At 36.6% G+C, this 25,651-nt stretch overlaps 1 protein-coding gene across 2 annotated transcripts in view; it reads left to right on the plus strand.

Annotated features, from left to right (window-relative positions):
- The window catches only part of LOC136881151 (uncharacterized), a 208,006-nt gene that overhangs the window by 156,305 nt on the left and 26,050 nt on the right, over nucleotides 1-25,651 (plus strand). For both annotated transcript variants that reach the window (XM_068229260.1, XM_068229259.1), the window contains exons 10-11: nucleotides 3,572-3,724; nucleotides 17,401-17,534. In XM_068229260.1, the coding sequence (XP_068085361.1) occupies nucleotides 3,572-3,724; nucleotides 17,401-17,534 (287 nt within the window). The remainder of the gene's footprint in view (nucleotides 1-3,571; nucleotides 3,725-17,400; nucleotides 17,535-25,651) is intronic.

Genomic DNA, 25,651 nt, shown 5'->3' on the forward strand with positions numbered 1-25,651 from the left:
TCATTTCTGAAGAGCTTTTCTCCTTCAACATCTCTTCCTAAACCCAATATTAAGGGAGGTATTTTGAACTTTGTATTTCACATTTGCAAAATATGTGTTTAGCTGGGAGACTGCAACAAGGAATGGTCACATGGTTGGTCACTGGCAGGTGAATACAGCAGTGCTGTCATCATTGCCAGACAGTCGAGGAGGGAAGGTGGTGATTTTGAAAAATTTCTTCCTAACAAATTTTTCGTAGGACCAATGTTATTGGAAGTTCATTTCTAAAGAGATTTTCTCCTTCAATATTTCTTCCTGTAGCCAATATAAAGGAAGATATTTTTAATTTACATTTCCTTATATAAGATAATGTTCTAATTTGAATTTTGAAACAAAACATACGTACATGCATACACGGAACAATCTTTTTATGTAGGTGCTAAAGGGTTTATTGTGTCACCTATTCAATACATTATAAATTTTTAAACATTTAGGAATTTATTACCATTTCCATTTGAGACATGTTTCACCCTTCTTTGAGGGCATCATCAGTCATAGTACCACCTCAAGGCATAAATCAGGTACCTGGTTAGTAATTAAATTGTAAATACTAAGATACAAACTTAACATATTACAATGAAAAAACAAAAAATGTTCAGTGATGATACAGATAAACAATATATGTTTACGACACAGTAGTCGGCACCAATGCATATTTTAGCAGTGTCCAGCAGTGGTGGTCCGAAGAATAATTGACGCTACTCTGTTAGAAAATCATAGGAAATTATAAAGTTTATACATATATTTACATGGAAGCAGTTTGGGGAGAAAAGGTATAAAGTGTCTGGCGTCAATGTTCATAACACTAATTACTGCCATTGGTTGAACGATCACAGTTTGACAGGGTAATTATACAGTAATTTTACAATATTCCATTGAACAGTTGGGAAATTACAAGCTTATAATACATATTTACAAGAGAGCAGCTTGGAGAGAATGGATACAAAATATCTGGCACCAAGTGTGTCTCGTTGTTTCAGCCGTTGGTTGACGATTGCAGCATTAACACTATACAGTAATATGCAGAGTGGTCTAGCCTCAGTTCATAACCACTGAGGGCTGGGAATAATATTCCACCGTTTCTTCAAGAATATCAAATGAGGTTCTATAGGCATAGTCATACTGGAAGTTGTCCGGTTGAAGTCCCGGGTTCATGAATATGGCTCCATAAGCAACGGTGAATTTGGTTGGCATGGAAGGAAACTCTTTCGGTGTCGTGACGCTTAGGTATAAATTTAGTGTAGTCAAAACGATAGGTCATTGAGTATGCGGTGCATTGTGAATGGCAACAATGACGGCAGTTATTTGTTGATAATTGTATATTGATTAGTTTAAAGATTTCATGGTCATTTAGGAGGAAAGTTGAGTTTTTGAGAAGGGTTTTCAAACTGCATTGTACTTTTGGTATAGGGTCTTCGTTGATGATGGTGTAGGTTGTCGGAAAAGAATTCTTCAGTTTTTTGATGTAGTTCTGTTTGTTCATGAGTACAGTTGTATTACCTTTGTCAGCTTTTGTCACTATAACATTATTGGTGTTTATTTTGGTCTTTAAATCATGGATTTGTTATGAGAGGGTAATGTTTTTGTTGGTTTTCATCCCTTTAACCAGGGAGGGTAGTTTCTTTTTTATTTCATATCTGACGTCATTTTGTTTATCTACGGTGATTTGTTTATTAATGTTGGATTCTACTTCTGTGATAGTGGTGGTTTCATTGTAATATGTTAAGTTTGTATCTTAGTATTTACAATTTAATTACTAATCAGGTACCTGATTTATGTCTTGAGGTGGTACTATGACTGATGATGCCCTCAAAGAAGGGCAAAACATGTCTCGAATGGAAATGGTAATAAATTCCTAAATGTTTAAAAATTTATATTTAATTAATATTTAAATGTATTTATTGATATTTAATAAATTCCTAAATGTTTAAAAATTTATAATGTATTGAATAGGTGACACAATAAACCCTTTAGCACCTACATATAGTATCTTCAATATGGATTAACAATGATATTTATCACTTGCAACAATCTTTTTATGCCATTCAATTTCAAAAGCTCTGAAATGTGTAAAAGGACAACTGAAAATTCTACAAAAAACTTACTCTATTCAAAGAACTGAGGAGCTAACATGTGAATTTTTTAAATGACTTTCCATGTCCAGGATCCAAGCAAACTGCTTATCAGTCCTCGACTCGAACGTTCATTTAAAATGGATGACATTTTAGTAGTCTATACTAATATATAAAGAGAGATCCTGAGTTTGTGTCTATGTAATGGGTTAACTCAGAAACTACTGGACCAATTTTGAAATTTCTTTCACTATTTGAATACCATCATTCAGGTTATCACAGGCTATGTATCATCCCGGAAGTTTTTAAAAATGTATATATTTATTAGATACAGCCAATAGAGGGTGATTTTACACTAATAATATAACAAATTTAAATAGGTATAATAATATAACAATTGGTATAAACAATAATATTAAATATCAACAGTAAATTAATAACAATAACAATGTATCAAGAATGGTAATGATAACTGGCAACCGTCGGTTACAGAGTTGGCAAGAAGAACGGAAATGGAAACCTGGAGAGGACTTCAAAGGAATCTTTTAATTTTGTGTTTGAAGGATGTGAAGGGTGTGAATATGTCAATATCGGGTAGTGAGTTAACAAGAGTAGGGAGACGGTGGAAGACAGAGCGTTGTTGTATTGTTAGATCCGCATGGAACACATTATGAGTACGCCGGTTGCATGTTGGGCATGGGGGAACATGTATAGGGAAGTGTGTTGGAAGAGTATTGCATTTGGTATAGCCATTGATTATTTTATGAAGGTAACATAAATCGGAGAACTGTAAATGGCTTCTCAGGTCAAGTATACTTCGAAGTCTGTACAATAAAATTTGACAAGATATGTGTTTAAGGTGAGGGACTTCAGAAAATTGTAGCCTTGGTAATCGTTAGGCCAAGCGAAGCCTGGGTGGGCAGCTAATAACTAATAAAACCATCTCAGTTGCTAGTTTTTGGAAATTCATACTTTGATGAGATATGGAAAAGGGAAGGGAGACAGGAGTAGGGGAAAGAAGAAAGGAATTTAATACATTTTCCATGACATTTCCACTATTTATGTGACTCTTTTTTTTTTTTTACAAGCTGCTTTAAATGCACCGACACAGATAGGTCTTATGGTGACGATGGAATAGGAAAGGACTAGGAGTGGAAATGAAGCGGCCGTGGCCTTAGTTAAGGTACAGTCCTAGATTTTGCTTGGTGTGAAAATGGAAAATCATGGAAAATCATCTTCAGAGCTGCCGACAGTGGGGTTCGAACCCACTATCTCCCGGATGCAAGCTCACAGCTGCCCACCCCTAACCACAAAGCCAACTTGCCCAGTTTGTGTGGCTTTGTTTAAATTCTGACATAATTTCATGTTGGTGCATTTTTCAAAGGGGGTATATTTCTGTCTGTGAACTGACTTATATGAGCTGATATAATGATATGTATATATATATTTTTTTTTTACAGATGTTAAAGGCGAAACAATAGTTGATAAACCGCCAGAGATTACAGTTGACAACGCAGGAAGTAATCTGTTGGTATATTTAGCAGTTGTTCTCTCTCTCATTTCCTTCATTGTGATAAGTGCAATTATTCGTACCCTGTACCAGAACTTGCCAAGTAAGTATGTACTGATTCTTATTACTTGTTGTTCTATGTCAAGTAATTCAGATATTTAAAATAAATTGCTTTGAATGTTGCCTCTTCTGTAATTACTGGCAAATCAAGGTGCATGTTTTTGCAGTCTTATGTAGTTGATGACCTCCTCCTTCTTCTTCTTCTTTTTCTGCTCCTCCTCCTCCTCCTCCTCCTCCTCTTTGTTAGTGCATGGATACGTTTGACCTCGATACCGATACCCTACTATGGGTGCTGCTGGATTACAAATGTAATATAGTGATTTTCCAGGTCTGGTGACTGAGGGCTTCATGTTTGACAGTAGGAAGTTTTTTTGGGAGCCATACTTTGAACCTTCCAGTGCGTAGGTCTCTGCCGCCATTGAAATTGGTGTGATAGATGCCATTTGAACATTCAGCACACAAGTATTTATCCAAATGTCTTGGAATTTTGCCCGTTATTTACCATTAAGTGAACATTTTAAAGATAACAATGATACAATCGTTTAATTATTGAAGAGTACAAGACTATGTATTTCTTCAGCTAAGAATGGCCCATTCATAGGTCTGAAACTAGTCCTGTGTCTCAGTATAAAATCTATCTATCTATCGTATGACTTTTAGTGCCGGGAGTGTCCGAGGTCATGATCAGCTCACCCGGTGCAGGTCCAGCAATTTGACGCCCATAGGCAGACTGCGCAAGTGGATGTAGGATGATGATTATTTTGATAATGAGATAGGGAGAGGGTGAAACCCAGTGTCAGCACATAGCCTACTCCTGTCGAATAACATTAAGAGGTCTGCTCAAAGATTTACGTCCCCATCTGACGGAGGAATCACTATCAACAGCGTCATATGCCCTCACTGCATATGAGCACTGTGGAGAGGTTTGGAATTTAATCCAGGCTTTTGGCACGCAATCTAGTGATTAGAAATTGTATAGCAACACATCCTCTACCTTGCCTGCCAACATTCTGATGACGAAAATTCTTTCGACCAACAGGACTCAAACCGGCTAACCACAGTGTCTAACCATATTAGACTTGATGCCTTAATGATCACTGCCACCAGGCGGGACATTTAGATGGATAAAAGGATATGTTCTTTAGAAATTCCTAAAGCAATCATGTGTTTCCTTATGTATCTGTATGGTGATATATTGAAAATGGATTAGAACTATGAAGTGATGATGATAAGTGTCACAGGTGTGTCGTCAAGAAAGGACAGCAGAATGGCATTTTTGTCATCAAGAAAGGACAGCAGAATTTCATTTTTGTCTAATATTTTAGTATTGTGAATTTATATTTTGGACAGAATGAACATTGCAAGATGCAAGAATTATTTTTGAAGTGATTTTGGTATTTGAATTTTATGTAACTTGAAGGAATTTTTATGTAACTAGAAGAAAATGTTAAATCGATGTTTGTAATATTTCTTTTGGACTTATGAACTTTGGAATATTTTCAACATGGCAAGAGTGATTAAGTGACCTTTGTATGTGAATTTCATGTAGTTATGTGTATCATTTAAATTAATTTCAACAAGCGTGAAGAAAAGACATTCGGGACGTTTTAACTTGAAGAATTTATAGAAAACATTTTTTTTATTAACTGAAAGTGTTAACATTGTATATTTTGTATGTCAAAAATTGTAACATTGTGCTTTAAACACGTGCCGTACATAACTTTTGGATCAGTAGGTACAGCACATGGAGAGTTTAGGTGATGCAACTCCTCTTGCTTCAGCAAGTTAGGAAATGACCATATATGGTCATGCAATTGGATTGCACAAAATAACAGGCTTTCCAATTGGCGAAAAGAACAGGAATCTAGTGGAATTTGTATGCTATTGGTTGTTTGTGATCTGGCCATTTCCGGTCTTCTGCCGACTTTGTGAGTATGATGCGAGTTCTTAGCGTCATATTCCATCTGATTGTCCTAGCGAGCGTTTGCGCTCGGGGCCTAGTTTCCCTTGGGGAACTCCTACCCTTCTTGGTAAGTGCTATTTCCATGTTTCCTGATTACGTTTGATTTCATTTACTTCTTTCTGTTTTTGGTATTTTCTCGTTTAATGTAAGTTTCAAATTTTTAATTTCAATGTGTCTGAGTTTTCCCTAGATTCCCATTGTTTGTAATTTCAATTCTTTCACCTGCATTTTTGATAGACAACACATTGTAAGTCTGCATTATCCTATGATGTTAAACCTTGTGGTTTTACTAAGTTACTTAAGTATCCTGATTATGTCTTGATTTCGGTTTTGTGGATCTGTATCTTTGTTAAAATCTATTTAAACATTCTGGGTTTTAATACATTAAGTATCTGTTAATCTGCAATTCTCTTCTTTGTTTCTTTGAAGTTGTATTTTGTTAATTTTAATATAGTTGAGCTTGAGGGTGATTCTTGTGAATCTTTTCTTCCCCATAACGTCATACCTTCCAGCGGACCTCAATAGGGCTCCTGCACATTTCACATTCCTGTCCTTATTTGTAATTTTTTATTAGGCCTGTACGTGTTCCCTTGCATATGGTATGATTTTGCCAATTTATCTACCGTCGTATTTCCAAGTTTTGATGTGTAACCTCTGCCACTGTGTTATTTTACTATTTCCCTATTCATATTATTAAGTGTCAGTATTATTATTTCTGTATTCATTTTTATCAATATTATTTTTCAGGTTCAGTTTTATTATTATATATAATTCGCTGGGGCCATCAAGGACCACATTAAGTCTTGTTGCATTTGACACTGAACTTGGCCTTCTTTAGAGCCCAAATTTCCCTCATTCTTTGTGAGTGGGCCTGCTTACGCTCCTCTGTCCAAGGGGCACCGTGTCTTCTCTTCGGTTGCTCGTCTCGGTTTAGCCCGTTCGTCAATATTTTCTTGCGGAAGAGATCTCTGTTAAGGGCGTCTTCAGCTGAGATATGTAGCATTTGCAGGTCTTCTTTGGTATTTCTAAACCAGGGAATTGTGGTTTTGGGGTTTGAATAAAAAAAATGAAAGATTTCTTTAGTTAACTTTCTTCCGTCCATTCTTTTCAGATGACCATAAAATCGTGCCCATCTTTTTCTGATTGTGTCGGTAATTTTCTCTATTTTTCTGTAGACTTCCTTGTTGGATCTCTTTTGATGGATTCCATTTCTGTACTTTGATCCCAAGATTCCTCTCACAATTTTGCGTTCTCTTTTCTCCAGTTCTTCAAGGAGACCTTTGTTGGCATTTAGAGACAGGGTTTCGGCTGCATATAGAACTACTGGCTTCAGAACTGTTTCACAGTGACGTATCTTGGTGTTTTGGGAAAGAGATTTTTTGTTGTAGATTGTGCGGGATGTTTGGTAGGCTATTTCCAGTTTGCGTACTTGCTCCTGAAGTGCTTCTTTGTCCAGTCCATTTTTCATGATGATCTCACCCAGGTATTTGAATTTGTCTACTCGGGTGATGTCCCCATATTTTGTATGGAGTTTTGGTGGAGCCTCTTTGATGTTAGTCATTACTTCTGTTTTCTCAAACGATATCTGCAAACCAGTTTTGTTCAGCAATTTCCTTTAAAATTTCAACTTGAGCTCTAGCGGTTTCTATGTCGTTTGAGAGAACAGCAATATCATCGGCAAATGCTAAGCAGTCTGTTGCGATCCCCTTGGATTTGGTTCCTATTCTCAATGGACTGTAGTTGGTTTCCTGTAATCTCAGCCGCCAGGTTCTGATGATCTTTTCAAGAACACAGTTGAAGAGTATCGGGGATAGCCCATCACCTTGTCGGACTCCTGTTTTGATGTCAAAGGAATGCGAGAGACATCCGTGGAACTTCACCTTGGATTTTTTATCGGTCAGGGTGGCTCTAATTAATGCCAGCAGTTTCAAATCAACTCCGAATTCATTTAAGATGTTTAGCAGGACTTCCCGGTCAATGGAGTCGTACGCTTTCTTAAAGTCCACAAAGACAGACACATACTGCTTGGACCTTAGTGAACAATATCTGACGATCGTTTTGAGATTTTGGATCTGCTCGGCTGTTGAGCGACCTTTTCTGAACCCTCCTTGGTATTCACCTATTTGATGTTCGACTTGTGCTTCCAAATGCTCCAGGATGGCAAGTGATAGAATTTTGTAAGTCACAGGTAGCAAAGATATTCCTCTGTAGTTGTTAATGTTCTTCATGCTGCCTTTTTTGTGTAATGGATGGATCAAAGCTATTTTCCAATCTTCGGGTAGGGTCTCCTTGTTCCAAATTTCTTCTATTTGCTTTTGCAAGATATTAAGTGATTCCTCTGGGGCATATTTCCATAGTTCTGCTACTACTGAGTCTTCCCCCGGCACTTTGTTGTTTTTGAGACGGTAAATGTGGCGCTTGATTTTATCTCTGTTGGGTGGTCTGTAATCTGGGTACCTGAGTAAGGGTTCCTTGGTCTCAATGGCGCTTTGCGGTTTAGAGCAATTAAGTACATTCTTGAAGTAATCTGCCAGAATGCTGCAATTTTCTTCATTTGACGTCGCCAGTGTGCCGTCCTTTCACTCAAAGCATAGAGATGGTGGTTCATAGCCAGTAAGTTTGCGTCTGAAGGCTCAGTAGTACTCTCTGCTTTCATTCTTCCTAAAGTTTCGTTCTATCTTTTCAATGAGAGATTTTTCGTATTTACGTTTCTCAGTTCTGAACACCCTAGCTGCTTGGGCACGTTGGGTTTTGTAGGTTTCCCAATCATTTTTTGATTTCGTAGAGTAGTACTGTTTCCACGCATTGAGTCTTTTTTGGAGGACTGATTCGCAGGTACCATTCCACCAGGCATGCTTTTTGCTTCTCTTGATTTCTGCAACGTCTTTGGCGGCCTCAACAAGGAGACTTTTGGCGTTGTTAAAGTCACAGTCATTTGGTCTAGCCTTCTCCTGGAACACGACCCTTTGCCGAAGTTTATCATTGTCGAAGCATGTGATCTGTTTGGTTGTCTTCCTTGTGTTTGCGGGAATTGGTTTGAATTTGATAAGAGACATATAATGATCTGAGGCCACATTGATGCCTTTCTTTACTTTGACATTCATAATCTCAGGGCTGTTTCTCCTGGAGATTGCAACATGATCAATTTGGAACTCTCCGAGAGCTTGGACGGGAGAACGCCAAGTCATTTGCTTTCTGGGTAGATGGCGAAAGTGGGTCGACATGACCTGCAGGTTGTGATTTTCGCAAATGGATACCAGTCTTTTACCGTTGGGACTGGTTCTTTTGTGAGCAGGGTAATTTCCTATAACTTTCTTGTACTTCTGTTTACGACCTAGTTGGGCATTGAAGTCACCCAAAAGAAGCTTGACATGGTGTTTGGGGATTTTGTTTAATTTTTCATCCAGTAGGTCCCAGAAATTATCAACTTCGTCTGGATCAGACTTGTTCTTATCGTTTGTAGGAGCATGTGCATTGACTAGGATGTAGGTTTTGTTCACGCATTTAATTGTGAGTATAGACAATCTGTCATTCACAGGTTCGAAATTTGCAACCGATTTAAGGATCTTGGTTCTAACAGCAAATGCGGTTCCAAGCACCACAGCTCCATTGAGGATTCCTCGTTGCGCTTTGCTCTTGAAAAATCGGTAGCCTTCGGATTCAAAAATCTCTTCATCTGGGTACCTTGTTTCCTGTAGGGCCATTATGGATATCTGATTTTCGTGAAGAGCTTTGGTGAGGGTTTTCAGCTTGCCAGTTTGTGTAAGTGAATTTATGTTGAAAGTTGCTAGAAAGGTTTTAGATTTTGGCCTGAGATTTTAACTCTTCGGGGTACACTGAGATGCTCCGACTCGTCTCTTGCATGATGTCGAGTCTCCCCCAGAATCCGAACGAGACATGTGCGCCGTGGCGTTCACGACGAGGAATTTATCCGAAGATTTACCCCCTGGGGTATGTTTCTTGAAATGTTGTGCCATCATGCTTTTTGACTTGACTTTGCTTTGGACGGGTACCCATCCTTTTACAACTAGGGTTGTTAGCCCTAGAGGTGGCCTCAAGATGTTTTCTGGCTTCTGGTCATTTACCAGTCTTCACCGTAACCCTGACAAGGGACCAGTTTTTTTTTTCACGCTGGTATTTTATTTTTTTACTACCCTCTGACTCTGCTGGCGGCAGAGCCAGCAAGCTTTCCCAATTCCAATGGGACGCGCCCGATGGAGGTAACCGGTAAATCCCCACACGGGTTTATTATTATTATTATTATTATTATTATTATTATTATTGTTGTTGTTGTTGTTGTTGTTGTTGTTGTTGTTGTTGTTGTTGTTGTTGTTGTTGTTGTTGTTGTTATTATTATTATTATTATTATTATTATTATTATTATTATTATTATTATTTTAATTTGTGGTTTCTCTTGAACTGTGGCTACAATAACCTTATCATTATCCCCTAAAGGCACTATCTTGTGCTCTCCTTTTCATTTCCTGGTAATTCTGGCATCCTGAAGTCTGCACCAAATCTTCTTAATATTCAAAGATTTACTGTTATTTTCAAAGTGTAAGATTTTTAGATCTGTGTTGATGTCTGTGAAATGCTGTGAACTATCATATATGTGCTCTCCGAAGGCTGAATTCTGATTATATCTGATTGCATTTTTGTGTTCTTTGTATCTTGTTTGGAAATTACATTATGTTTGGCCTATGTATGTGGCTTTACAGTTAGGTTCTTGGCATTTGAGTTCATATACTCCTGGCTTGGTGAGAGGGTTATTTTTTTGTTTAGGTTGCACATGGTGATGTGTCTCTCTAGTGTGCTGTTCATTTTAAAAGCAACTTTTAGACCTTGCTTTTAGAATATATTGGCTATTTTGTATGTGTTCTTGTTAACGTTGTTGATAACTACGTACTTTCATGCATGGTGGTTTCTGGGCATTTTTCTTATGTTTATTTAATAGTTTTTCTATTGTGCTCAGAGGGTGGTTATTTTCTTTCGCTATTAATTTAATTATTTTTATCTCATCATTGAAATCTGTTGCACTCATAGGTAAGGAAATAGTACTGTGTTCCATTGTATTCAGACCTGCTATTTTGTGTGTGTGTGGGTGGTTTGACTCATTGTCAATAATGTGTGACGTCTGAGTGGGCTTCCTGTATACTTTGTACGACAAGTTGTCACTATTCCTATCGATTGTGATGTCTTCTTCTTCTTAAGACGTCATCTCCAAACTGAGGTAGATGATCCACACGGCCAGCTATGATCTTGACGTTGCAGCCATGCCATGTCTAAATAGTTTATTTTCTTGTCAGTTTCTGGTTCCATCATGAAACTGATGGACTTATGCAAAGAATTTTGTGTGTTTAATACCTGGTGTGCATTAGTGATATCATTCTCATAATATATGCAAATTACATCATCTATAAATCTGCTCCAGTTTAAGATTCTATTGGAATTCTTGCCGTTTAAGACGGTGTTTTCAAAGTTGTTTAAGAAGTTTGCTATTATACCTGACAATGGTGAGGCGATAGCTAACCCTTCATTTTGACAATAGATTTTGTCATTGAATGCAAAGCAATTTTGGTTTAACGTTGTTCGAAGAAGGCTAATAATTTCCTTGGTTTCTTTTTTTTTTTTGCTAGTTGTTTTACGTCGCACCGACACAGATAGGTCTTCACAATTAAGTATTTATTTTCCACCTAGTCGATACAATGATTGCTTAAGGCAATTTTTAATGGTCAAAAGTGGTACATGTTTCGTATATTATCAACATCTTCAGCCACATAACACTGTTTAGATGAAAAATGTATAAAATTGACAAAGTAATGCTTTAGAGGAAGTGTCCTTAAAATTAACATGTACCACTTTTGACCATTAAAAATTGCCTTAAGCAATCATTGTATCGACTAGGTGGAAAATAAATACTTAATTGTGAATCTATTGAAGTGCGATACGGACCATGAAGCTGATTTTATGTAACAGATAGGTCTTACGGTGATGATGGGACAGGAAAGGGCTAGGAGTGGGAAGGAAGCGGCCGTGGCCTTAAGTAAGGTACAGCCCCAGCATTTGCCTGGTGTGAAAATGGGAAACCACGGAAAACCATTTTCAGGGCTGCTGACAGTGGGGTTCGAACCTACTATCTCCCGAATACTGGATACTGGCCGCACTTAAGCGACTGCAGCTATCGAGCTCGGTCCTTGGTTTCTTGTAGAGATGTGTTTCCTTTGAGTAGGTTTCCTATAATTCTAATGGATTCTTCCATTGGTATATTGGTGTACATGTTGGTGATGTCAAAGGATATCATTTGTGTGCTCTCTGTTATTTTCAGTTTATTTAGTTCTTTACTTAGTTCTAGGCTGTTTTTGATTGATCTATCTTCTTTAAGTTGACGCAAGTGTGATAAACAGATGAAACTTGAAAACAATATTCTCTCACCCATGGGTAAACAATGCAAGTGTCGAGCTCAAATTATTATTATTATTATTATTATTATTATTATTATTATTATTATTATTATTATTATTATTATTATTATTATTATTATTATTATTATTATTACTACTACTACTTGTAATGTATGGCTATGAAGTGTTACATCCAGTTAGTATTTGTATTATTATTACATCATATGTACATATGATAGATCACGTTGTTTGTGAGGTTATGTCATGAAACATGTGCTGTACATAAATATTTATGAGTTCAGTTAATGTAAATACCTGTAGATTAATATTATATAATTTATTATTACCTGTATATGATGTGTAATCCACTACAGAATTGTGAAACACACTGAAACTTCCAGAATGCACTAGATCATGGTAGAATATTCTGTACATTATAATCATGTTGTTAGGCACTCTAGAATTGATGAGAAATATATCTTTCTAGAAGCCTGGCCAAGCACATGTATAAAGAGGTGGTCTTGATGGTAACGACGAGTTATTACTTAGTTGGAATTATGGGTTAACAGGTTATACTTGTGACCATGTGTTGTGACATGCTTGTAAGCAGTCAACTTTTTCAAGTTTGTTTTAAGGTTGCAATCTCCATGTTGAAGTGATAAGGCAGTTGTTAAAATGGTGGTTTTGTTGATGTTCTCGGAGTGAAGTGTTTTGTTTGTGATACATTGATTAAGGTTATGAGCATTCAATTTGTAAATAATTGTAAATAAATCCATGTACACAAGTTGACAGCATTTTGTGTGTGTCATTGTGGATACATCAAAGTGTGATTTTCTCTTTTAGAATCTGGCTGAGATGTTTGCTTAATTTGTAACTTGGTGCATCTTTAAAATTGACTATAGGTCTAATGGGACACATGCTTTTGTCTATTTTGTGGAGGGCTCTAAGTGTGGGAAGATTGGGGTTCTTGATGGTAATGTTTTCTTATTTTCGTTTTGTGAAAATAAAATCTGTTTTCTTGATAGCTTGTTTAATTGTGTTTTGAAAATTATTTGTAGGGTCGCATTGTAGTTCCTGAATCCTATTGTTGTTGATGAATTCTATGGTGTTTTCTGTGTACTCGTCTTTCTTCTCATTACAAATGTCATGTTCCCTTCATCCGCTTTTGTGGCGATTAGGTTGTCATCCTTCATTTTGTTCTTTATTGCTTTTAATGCCAAGTATTGAGTAGTAGAATTTGGTTTGTTTGGTGGAATTTTCTAGTTTGATTATCTTTAGGGCTTTGTTGGTGGCTACGTTCTTATTATTTCTCTTTGTGGAGTGGGGATTTTTCGCAAGCAATTTCAACATCAGTGATTCGTTGTTTTTTTGTTGTCTTTGTTACGGCATTCCTGGCGACTGAATTTGAGTCCCTTCTCTAGCAGGTTTATTTCATTCTTTGTAAATGTAGTGTCAGATCTGTTAACTAATCAAAGGTGAAAATTAGTGAGTATGTCGTGGTTGGAGTTTTTAGGATTTTTCTGTTTATTGATTAGGTTACGTAATTTATTTTCCATGGCTTTCTGTTTCCTGATTGCTTCTTTTTTAATGTAGTCGTGTAAAAAAGTCGAGTATGATGTCCATTGAGTGTGGTGCCAGAATTTGCTAAGGTTCAGATGGATGTCTAGAATTTGTTGATTGCTTGTTTCTTTAGGTACGCAAATTTAATTTTGTTTCTGATCCATAACAGCTGTGACTAGGATGTTGATATTTTAGCTGAAGTTGTTGTGGGTTTAGCTTTTATGGGTATGTACTTAGGAACCAGATTCAATTCTAAACATTTCCTATTGAATATGTTTGATTTGTCAATGTTCATGATTTCATTTTAAGTGAATTGGGTTTTTTTGGCTTCGTAATTTGCCTGACTGGCAGAATAATTTGTTAAGAAAGAAACCATTATTTTCCAGTGATGACTTATTAAATGTAATAAAAACTTTCCAGCCTGTCAGACACACATTAATTTCAAATGCAAATTAAAACACTACAAGCATACCCGTAAAAATCACATATTATATACAAAGAATAACAGGTTTCGTTCTACAAGAACATCCTCAGATTCTATCAAATTACTTTTGTAACCATTTAACTGGCTTGGTTACACAAATAACATAATAATAATAATAATAATAATAATAATAATAATAATAATAATAATAATAATAATAATAATAATAATAATAATAATAATAATAATAATAATAATAATAATAATAATAATAATAACAATAATAATAATAACAATAATGATAAATTTATGAACACAGAAAACACAGTAAACAAAACTTAAGGTTCAACAGAGGTGATGCACTGCAAAATGTAAACAACAGGTTAGGAAACATGACAACTACAGAATGGATGTGGAAAGTGGCATGGAACCTTGCAAGGTAATGGAACGTAGCCTTTTGCGAAGAAAGAATATGTAGAAGGTAATTGCCCTTGGGTAACACACATTTATTTTAAAAAGCAAAACCTATAATACAAAGAACAAAACAAAACTCAAAGATATTTACAAAGTAAATTTAAGTGTTAACCACACCTGCAGACATGCACAGAGCACAAAAGAAATTTAATCACAACCTTAAAAGGAAGTATCCAATGTTAAATAACGATAAAAATGAGGGCTAATCTCAATCTACACAAGGTAGGAAAAACAAGTCCTAACATAGTGGCACAGAAAACTTGCATCACTACCTAAAACTCTTCAAGTAATGAGCATAGATTTTGAGCGCATGTGTTAGGTGACACAGAAATACCGGAAGCAAACCTGATGGATAAGTTAATTACATAATTAGTTATCATCATCATCATTTCTTCGCTCCAGCAAGCTGGGTGCGGTTTTGTACGAGCCTATCCATCCACAGATGCTGCTCATGTATGCGATGCCAGTATATAATTAGTTATAAGGTTTAAAAAAATTGCCTCCAAAGCAAAAGATACAAGATCTTAACTGAAAAGCTAAGTCGTTTCGACAAATTTAGCAGTGTATGTGAATCTTGAGGATAAACTCCTGTGCAAGGAAAGAAATTATTACATTTTGATGAAGTTAATAACCAAAATAAAAGAAGAAACAGTGCTTATCCTGAGACCAGGTATCCCATGACGGGACCGATGGAAGGAGCGCATCTGCTCTCTAGGATTGTCAAATGATCAAAGACAGAGGTCATAGCTTGCTCCCACTGAGAAACAGGAAATGGTGCAACCACCAAGGAGAACCAATAAGAAAACAGGCTTCACCCTCAACTTTCACATTCACGAATTACATTAACTCTTATTTTCTCCAATCAAAGGTCTCTTCCTTCTTGCTGACAGTAAATGTTCCAGGAAGTTTTTGTTTATGCAACAGGAAATGCACTTCTAAACTGCACGTGTAGGTACATGCAGCTTCACAATTTTTGATAAAAAAATTAAAATATTAAAATTCACAGATAAATTATAATTTTGATACAACATATAGAAAGGAGTTTCTAAAACAGAATTCTTCCAAGTCCAAAGAAATTTTCATAGATTCCCACTGCTGTCTTAATACTGCCACAACTTAAATTATGTGCATATATGTACAGTATAGTTTACATACAGTAAACTTGTCAATGATATGGAGTTAGGTGATAATATGGACCATATGTGAGCAAAAAAATGATTGTATGGGAAACGACCAACACCGTATAATGAGATATTTTGTACTTAGCTACACTGCCAAAGAAACATCTGTTGTCACCTCTCACTATAACAAATCTGTGATCCTGGGAGAGGAGTGGTTTTGAGCTTAGCTAACAGTTCCTTGGGGAGGAGCAGAGGTAGGGGAGGGGCGCGTGTAATGATGTGGATTTTTCTTATTGGTTGGAGGAGAGCATGTTGATACCTTCATCCTAAAGCTAGCAACTGTAACCTGGAGAGCGAGAGAGAGAGAGAGAGAGAGAGAGAGAGAGAGAGAGAGAGAGAGAGGATGGGGGAGGGGGTTAGGAGCAGAGCGTTGTGAAACTTTTCTTCGACTATCTTCTTCTACTAAGAATGTATTATGAATAAATGCAAGTTTATGAAGTTTAATAAATTAGGTACTGAAATAGAATGTGCCATCAAAATTTACATCGCGAAAAAAGATAACAAAAACAACCTGAACGAGCATACTTTTAAAAAAAATTCACCCCCCCCACTATTCACCTTACTTAACATCTGGACAACATTTACACTTATACATTAGTGCTTAATGAATCCCATAGGAGGTAACCTCTGACTTAAAGGTCTGGAATGTGAGTTAGGATATTCTTATCTGTAGTAAGTGCACCTGACTTTATCTCTTAAAGATTATCAAATATCAATAAATAAACTCACAGGAACACTCCTAAAATTTTGTAATAATAATATTAATAGTAAATTAAAAAAATAATACAATAAATGTTTCATATAGTCAGAACTTGAGTTAACATTAAAAATAACGTCTAACTAATAGGTACACTCTATTTCAATACTTAATTTATTAAACCCATATCATAAACTTGCATTTATTCATAACACATTATTAGTAGAAGAAGATAGTTGAAGAAAGTTTCCCAATGCTCTGCCCCTAACCCCCACCCTCCCCCTCTCTATCTCTCTCTCTCCCCATGTTACAGTTGCTAGCTTTAGGATGAAGGTATCAATATGCTCTCTTCCAACCAATAAGAAAGATCCACATCATTACACGTGCCCCTCCCCTACCTCTGCCCCCCCCCCCCCCCCCCCCCCCCCCCCCCCGAGGAACTGTTAGCTAAGCTCAAAACCACTCCTCTGCCAGAATCACAGATTTGTTATAGTTTATATGTTTTTTGTGAGTTTGTAGGCAAATTACATCTCCTAATCCTATTTTTATTCACTTCTTTGTTCCGTCTGTTTGACTGTACCCATTCACCCAGGTATTTGAATTTGTCTACCTTCTTGAGTAGGTTATTCCGAAATGTCATTGTGTTCATTACTTGCATCTTTTCAAATGATATTTTCAGTCCTGGACTATCTCCTGTAGCTTTGTGCAGCATCATCTATCCTAAGTCTGTTGTTTCACTTAGTATCGCTATAACATCGGTGAAAGCTAAGCAGTCTCTGTTCTGGTTATCCTTCTTGTAATGCAGCCTTAAGCCTGTCACACCTTCTTTCTGGCATTTTGCTCTCCATTATCTGATTTTTTGTTTTCTTTCCAAAGGTAGTTGTTAGAGACTATCACCCTGTCTTATATCAATTTCCTGTATTTTAGTTTTTAATTTTAGTATTTGAAGTTCTTTACTGACTATATTTCCTGAAGATCATACAGTATAAGAAATTGAAATTGTTTTCCATCATTTACAGCACTTGAACCTCATCAGGTCAAGATTTTACATTCAAAACCTAAAGTTTTACTGCTTTATGCACAAGACTGTGAGATATTCATGGAATTAATGACAGTATTTAGAGAAGTGCTGTCTTCTATAGGCCAGTGCAAGGTAAGTATCTTACTTATATGATTTTCATTGTGTCATTTCTATTGAATGAAAATCCTCAGCCTGTTTCCAGTCATTTGACCAGGTTAGGAATGAAATAAATGAAGCCCCTATCTAGCAACGAGGATAGGAATTGTGCCGGTTGCCAAAGCTTGTCACATACTTCTGGGGCAATGATTAATGACTGACAGATGAAATTACATTGGACAGTGTTGCTGGAGTGAGAAATGACAGGGAAAACCAGAATACCCACAGAAAACCTGTCTCCCCTCTGCTTTGTCCAGCACAAATCTTGCATGGAGTGACCAGGATTTGAACCATGGAATCCAGTGGTGAGAGGCTGCCTGAGCTACAGAGGCTCCTTTTCATTTCTAATATGGTTCGGTATTAGTCCTTCTAGCTAAATTTTGTTTTAATTTGAAGTTCACTGCAAAACCTCTGCAAGCCTTTATAAGATTAATTCCAATGCTACAGCATGGTGAGAAACACTGCATCCATTCGGAGAGAAAGTTTGAATCCCAAAGGACGCAGTCACATTTTCTTTTGTTTAAGAATCACTAGTTTGTTCAAAATATAAAATGCCCTATGTTTTAAATACCTGTTAGTTGAAAACACTTACACATAAGGGGCATCTTTGATATAGGTAATAAACTTAGTCTTTCCAATGTTGATCAGGAGACCTGTTTTAGCTGCTATTGAGTGTAATGTTTGGAGATGCGCTGTAACTTCTTGTATATCATTTGGGTGTAAGGTCAGGACTTCAGCAAAGGCCAAGCATGGGATTCTTAGGTTGTCTGCTTTGATTCCCATTCTTAATCCAGTGTTCATCGGTAGGGATAATTTGAAGACAAAGCAGGATAAATGATGTGTATGTTTTTTAAATATTTGGACAGTAATGCACCAATTCAAATGTACACATGTTTTATTACACCTCTGACTCATATAACAGAATTAGATGTAAAAATGTAACTGTAATGACTTGAAAATGAAATGTAATTACAGTATTTGAATGCAATACTGTGCTAAAAATTAAATAAATGATGCCAGCACTAATTTTCATCATTTCAATCCACTTAATCTGAACTATAATCCAAAAGTTTGTCTTCATACAACTCCTGAATTCCTCCAACAGTTGTGAGGTTACTGCAAAAGGCCTGTGATTTGGAGTGCAAGAGATATTTCATAAGAGCTGTAGATCATTATATTTAGCTTTCAAAATAGAGAGTAGTCCACTGCATAAATCATGTAAATCATTTTTAATTAGTCATTAAAAATTATTGTTTTTTCTATTTTTGGGGGTCGTCACATGATGTTGCTGTTAATAAATACCACAAAATAATGTTCATAAAAATACATTAGATTTGGAGTACTGCCATTGATTTTAGATCGAGTGGAAAAGGGGCATTGACTTTGTTTAGTGTCTGCAAGTATCCACTCCATTTTTAAAAAAGTTTGTAGTGCATTCCATGATATGAAGTGGCATTGGCTCTGATGGCCTCCTTTTGGTGATTTTGCACCAATCATCTTGAACCTCAGCATTTGCATGTTCCTGTACACTCTAAGTATGAGTGGCCACATACTGGAAAGGAACACTGTTACACACTGCAAACAATGTTCTTCTGTTCTCTGTTCTCCAGTGTGCCAGCTATGTGTAGACATGAAGCATTCTTCCCCCTGGTAGCCAATTTTCAAGATGAATTTTCATACGTCTTGGATTGCGTTTTCATCACATGCTCTCAACATATGATAATGTTCATGTTAAGCTATTAGACAACAACATCAACTCATTTATCACTGAAAATGGATATAGTGTTATTTCTGCTTTGACTTTATTTGCTGCAAGCCACTAACTACCATAAGATTTAAGCAAATGTGATGTAACAGCTAAATACTTACTGTTCTTTAACCCTTCTTCGATTTATTAATTTGTGATATTCACAGGTACTGGACTGCTTTGATTACACTTGTGATAGCATGGCATTAAATCCTGCTGAATGGATTCAGCAGCTAACAACTTGCCAACTTAAGATGGCGGGCAATAAGCAACTAGCTGTGTGTGGTTCGTGCATAAAATCAATTACTGCCGAGGACGACTACATCATCTGTGACGGTAAGTGTCATAGAAAACATCACAGAGCGTGTGTTAAATTAAATAAACGGGAATTCAAGACACTAATTGAGGACAAATCAAAGAAGTGGTATTGCGGCAAGTGTGATAGTGTGAATGGTGATCTGGCTGTAGGGCCGAGTGACCATAAGTTTGGGGATATGGAATCTGTAGTTAGGGACATCCACAAAAGGTTGTGTAAACTAGAAGGAATCGAAGCTGAACAAGCAGAAATTAGAAAGTCGGTGACCTTCTGTGCTGAGAGTTTTGACGATATTAAGCGTCAGCTGCACAAAATAACTGATGACTTTAAAAACGCTATGGCAGAAGTAGCGGCATTGAAGTCTAAGGTTGCTGTCCTCGAAAGGGAAAAGACAATAGCAGACGAAGAAGTCTCTAAGCTTAGAGAGGAAAATCAAGACCTCCAACAGTACGTTCGGAGGAACAACGTAGAAATTCATGGACTGCCTCAGCTTGGTGACGAGAATCCAGTCGCAGTTGTGAAAGCACTTGGCAATGCGCTCGGTGTCGAAGTGACCGACAGTGATATTGATGCGTGTCATCGTCTACCCCAAAAGAAACAGGAACTCCCTCCTCCTCTCCTTGTAAAATTTTGCAGCCGGTTAAAAAAGGATCAGCTGCTCGCAGCAAGGAAGAATAAATCAACTCTAAGCTCAAAAGATTTAGGTATCCAAGCAGCTAACCGAGCTGTATATATCAACGAACATCTGACATCGGGGAATAAATATCTCCACAAGATGGCCAGGGATCTACGGCAACATGGATATAAATATATTTGGACAAGGGACTGCAAAATCTACGTAAGAAGGACTGAAAACCATCGATCAGTGCGAATTAGGAGCATTGATGATATTAGAAAGTTGCAGAGCGAAGACACAAGTGTAACGGCACAGCCAGGATATCATACCAACACTCGTTAATGGCAGTACCTAAGTGTTACAACAAATATTCCATTTTTCCATTAGGCTGTTATGAAATACAATACGATTCCATAAATAATTTTGTTTTACAGAACATCAGTTCATATACAGTTGCTTCTCACCTGGACGGAAACAGCTCTACTGGCCCGTCAAAATCTTACAGTGCGGTTAGGTGCTTGTACCTAAACAGCAGGAGTATCCGAAACAAACTTGAGGAAATAGAAATTCTGTTGCACATTATAGGCCAGGTAGATATATTGGTTGTGACAGAAACTTGGGTAAAAAGTGAGGAGGCGAAATATTATAATATACCAAATTATAGAAGCATCTTTTCACACAGAGACGGCAAAGCTGGAGGTGGCTTAGGTATTTACATTTCGCACTGTTGGAAAGCAAATGTGAAAATGAATTGTGAACTTGATCATAGCTTGATATGGGTTGAAATTTATAGGGATAAATTTAGTAGTAGTAAATATAAAAGTATTGATTTAATTGCAGGATATAACCCAAATAGGAATAATGCCATACCATTTCTAGCATCACTCGAAAATTTTATAAGTAAAACAACTAACAATTTATGCCTATTTTTGGGTGACACGAATATTGATATCTTAACTAGTGACCAACTAAAAAGAAAATACATGAACCTGCTTTCTTGCTATGATTTCAAGCAATGCAATAATGTATATCCAACACGAATATGTGATACCACAAGCACTTTAATAGATCATGTGTCTATAAATAATTCTGGAATATATTATTATTTATCAAATGTTGGTAGCTATATAAGTGACCATAATGTATTAATATTTGATATTCTTTTGCCAAATTCTAAATCTCCATCACAATCGCTTGAACTGAAAAGGCTGAAAGCAACTAATGTAGACCAAAATAATGATAGACCTGAAAGTATTAATATCACTGAACATAACACAAAAGTCATAAACAACACTACTAGTAGAATTGACATAATGTATAATTCCTTTATTGACCAGCTACCGCTTGGTACACAAAAACAGAAAGCACAAAGTCATCGAACACAAAGAACTGGTAGCTTGCCATGGATATCTCCTGAACTTCTCAGCCTTATTAAGCGACGTGACATTTTACATGCAAAACTTAAAAATCCCACCCTAAAGAATAACATCAATCTCAATCAGGAATATCGCAGGTGTAGAAATAATGTGACAAATCTAAAAAGGAGCTTAAAAAACAAATATTACTCTGAAAAATTTAGAATTAATAACAAGAACCCAAAGGAAACGTGGAAAATAATCAATGAAATCATACATAACAGAAAAACAACAAAAGGCGATAATTGTACATCTCTAGAAATAGATAACAAGATAATTACAGACAGTCAGGAAATATGTGAATCATTAAATTTATATTTTACAAATATTGCTAAAACCCTGGCTTCAGCAATCCCTCCCCAGAGCACTGAAACACTTGCAGTTCCTAGTTACTTGAACTCATTTTACCTATATCCAACTGATGAAACAGAAGTAAGATCTATAATATCAAATCTAAAAAACAAGAGTAGCTGTGGGCAGGATGGTATAACTGCCAACTTTCTAAAAGAATTCCAGGATTCTTTAAGTGGGATGCTAACAGATATCATTAACGAATCCTTGGCATCTGGTACATTACCTAGTGAGCTAAAAGTAGCTAAAGTAGTTCCTGTCTTCAAGGGTGGGGACGGGAGGAATCCTAGTAACTACAGGCCTATCTGTATTCTTTCCATAATCTCCAAAATATTAGAAACTATTGTTAAAAAGAGACTTCTCACTTTTTTAAACAAAAATAATTTCTTTTACAATGCACAATATGGCTTTTGTGAGAACTCTAACACTGAAATAGCAACCGTAGATCTCATAAATATGCTGCAAGAGTCAATAGATTTTAATAGTTTTGCTGGTGGGTTGTTTATAGATCTAAAGAAGGCCTTTGATACAGTAGACCATGAAAGACTGTTAGCTAAATTAGAGAGAGCAGGAGTTCGTGGTGTTGCATTGAAGTGGTTTGATAATTATCTGTCCGATAGAAAACAGTATGTAGTGCTGAATAACTGTAGGAGCTCAGCAATTAGGGTAACCCATGGCGTTCCACAGGGGTCAGTATTAGGGCCGATTCTCTTCCTAGTCTACATCAATGATATTGCAACTTGCCGCTTGAAAGGACGTATCACACTGTATGCCGACGACACAAACTTGTTCTATACTGGTAGTAATATAGACTCCATTGTTAAGGATATGCAGGAAGACCTCAATACTCTGTGCTTTTGGTTTCAAGCAAATAAATTAACTATTAATGTGCAAAAGACTAATTATATGATAATGACAAAACAAGGTCAAAATGAAATCCCACACAGTAAAATATATATGCAAAATACTGAAATAAAACTAGTTAGAACTGTCAAATATCTTGGGTTGGTGATTGATAGGAACTTGAACTGGACAGACCATGTTGAATACATTACTAAAAAGATCACACCTGTTGCAGGAATTTTAAAGAAACTTAGTTATCTTATCCCACAACATCTTCTAAAACACATCTACTACTCTTTAATTCATAGTCACCTACAATATTTGAATGTAATCTGGATGCGCTGTAAGAAGTCCGACTTGAATGAGCTAATGGTAGTACAAAATAGAGCTGTTAGAAATATACTTAATCTTCCCTACTTAACACCAATAAAATATCTATACCTAAGTGCTAAAATACCACCCCTAAGCATGAGTGCAGAATTCAATACAGCTGTACTCATGTATAAAATAAAACATAAATTTATACAACACAACACTACATATACTCTGAATTCTGACAACCATCCATATAGTACTAGGCATGCAAATGACTTTGCCTTATACAATGTTTGCTCTTATAAATATGGTATAAACAGCTTGAAGTTCTCTGCGATCCAGGTATTTAATAACATCCCTGTGGAGATAAAAACAGCACCAACTTTGGCAAAATTCAAACAAAGAGTCAAGCATTATTTTTGGGAAAGGTACAGTGCTGTTTAAATCAAAATATCAGATGTCATTTAAGGCATTCTCCCAAACAATCTTGCAAACTGTCCGGAACTATTCTTGTACCTCTACAACTTTTATGTTATGTAAATGTAAATACTCTGTAATCTGTTCTTGTACCTCTGCAACTCTGTGTTATGTATATATACTGTAAATACTCTGTAATCAATTCCTGTACGTCTGCAACTTTTGTGTTATGTAATTGTAAATAATCTGAAATCTATTCTTGTACTTCAGCAACTCTTATGTAAATGAAAATACTCCATAATCCATTCTTGTACCTTTGCAACTTTCATGTTACGTAAATATAAATACAGTCAGAAATAATTCTCTGTAATCCTCATATTGATGATGTACATATTTTATATGTTGTATGTGTTTATATGTTCAACCATTTACTAATTATCTGATATACACAAACTATATTTTGATGTGTAAGTGCCCGCCAGTATGTAATGTCCTGTACAATTCCTATGTATGAGCCTGCAGGCTCGTTGGAATTAATTGAAATAAATGAATGAATGAATGAATGAATGAATGAATGAATGAATGAAAGATCATACTAGTGTCAAGTCCATGTGCAGAAGTACACCAGAGGGCTGTGAAAGAAAAGAAGAGTGTACGATATCATGATCCAAAACCATACAATAATCTGTTCCCACTTGCTCTATGCAGTGTGAAACACAACATTCAAAGAACATATACAGACACTTTTGTAGTGAGGTAAGTTTTCAGTAGCTTTAAATAAACATACTGAACAAATATTTAAAGTTCATGTGCTGATTATGTATGTTCAGTCCGTCAGCGCTAACGCTGATGGGATCCTCAACAGCTCTGCCATCAGCTGTCATAGATGGCTTAGGCATCACTGAAGAGGCGTACTAGGGAAATGAGCAGTGAGGTAGTTTCCCGTTGCTTTCCTCACCGAGCCAGAGTTGCTGTTAATATTGTACCGGGAACACCGCTACGACAGAAGTCCGAAGTATGTTTGTTGAACTTCGCGCGAGGTGGAAGGTAGGCAGCCCGCCGAACGCAGTGACGTACCCAGCGAGTGACGTGGCCGCCGTAAGCCAGCCATCCGCTACCATATATGGTAATGATCCAGCTCGTCCTCAAAAGTACATTTTTGAGCTAATTCATCGCTATTTTGACACTGCCAACTTGAAAGCCTTTACAATGGACATCATATCTTAAGATTTCAAGAAAATCCGCCGAGTATTATAGAAGTTATAAGGGTAGATAGTACCCGAGTTCTAGACACTTCCATGCGAACGTGTATAAAAGGAAGACCACCCGACCTACGAATTCAGTGTCTGTCACTCCGCCGTCTCTGTGACACGGGTGACAAGAGAAGTGTTGTGCGTGTCGAACTTCTAGTCGACAGTCTGCGAAATCCAAGTTCGGTATTTTCTCTAAGTGTTGTATCAGGACTTTATCATATTCTTGAAGTGCCTGAATGGGACTTTACTTTTGAGAGCATCGTATTGGAACTTTGTCATATTGCCACATTGGAACTTTGGTTTTTTTTTCGTGTGTCGTGATTGGACTTTGATATTTTCTTAAAGTGCCATATAAGAACTTTGTTTTTTTTCTGAAGCGTCTCATTGGAACTTAGTTATTTTCGCCAAGTGTCGCGATAAGACTTTACTATTTTCTTAAGGTGACGTACTGGAACAATGTCATCGGAACTTTATTTTCTTCAAGTGTCGTGTTGGGACTTTAATATTTCGACACGTTGGAACTTTATTTTCTTCGAGTGTCGTGTTGGGACTTCAACATTTTGGCACATTGGAACTTTGTTATTTCTGCACATTGGAACTTTGTTTTTTTTTTTTTTTTTTTGAAGTGCCACATAGGGACTTACTTATTCGACGATGATTGAAAGGACTTTGAATTTTCACGAGTGTTGTGTACCGCATTGAACTTACGTTTCGAACTTATTCGAACTTGTATTTTTGAATCAATTTCTGGAACATTGAAACTTTCTGAGCGTGTAGGATGAACTTGTGCCCTACCAACATAAACTTACGTGTAAACGAT

Source organism: Anabrus simplex, chromosome 9, assembly GCF_040414725.1.
Source record: "Anabrus simplex isolate iqAnaSimp1 chromosome 9, ASM4041472v1, whole genome shotgun sequence".
Classification (NCBI taxonomy): domain Eukaryota; kingdom Metazoa; phylum Arthropoda; class Insecta; order Orthoptera; family Tettigoniidae; genus Anabrus; species Anabrus simplex.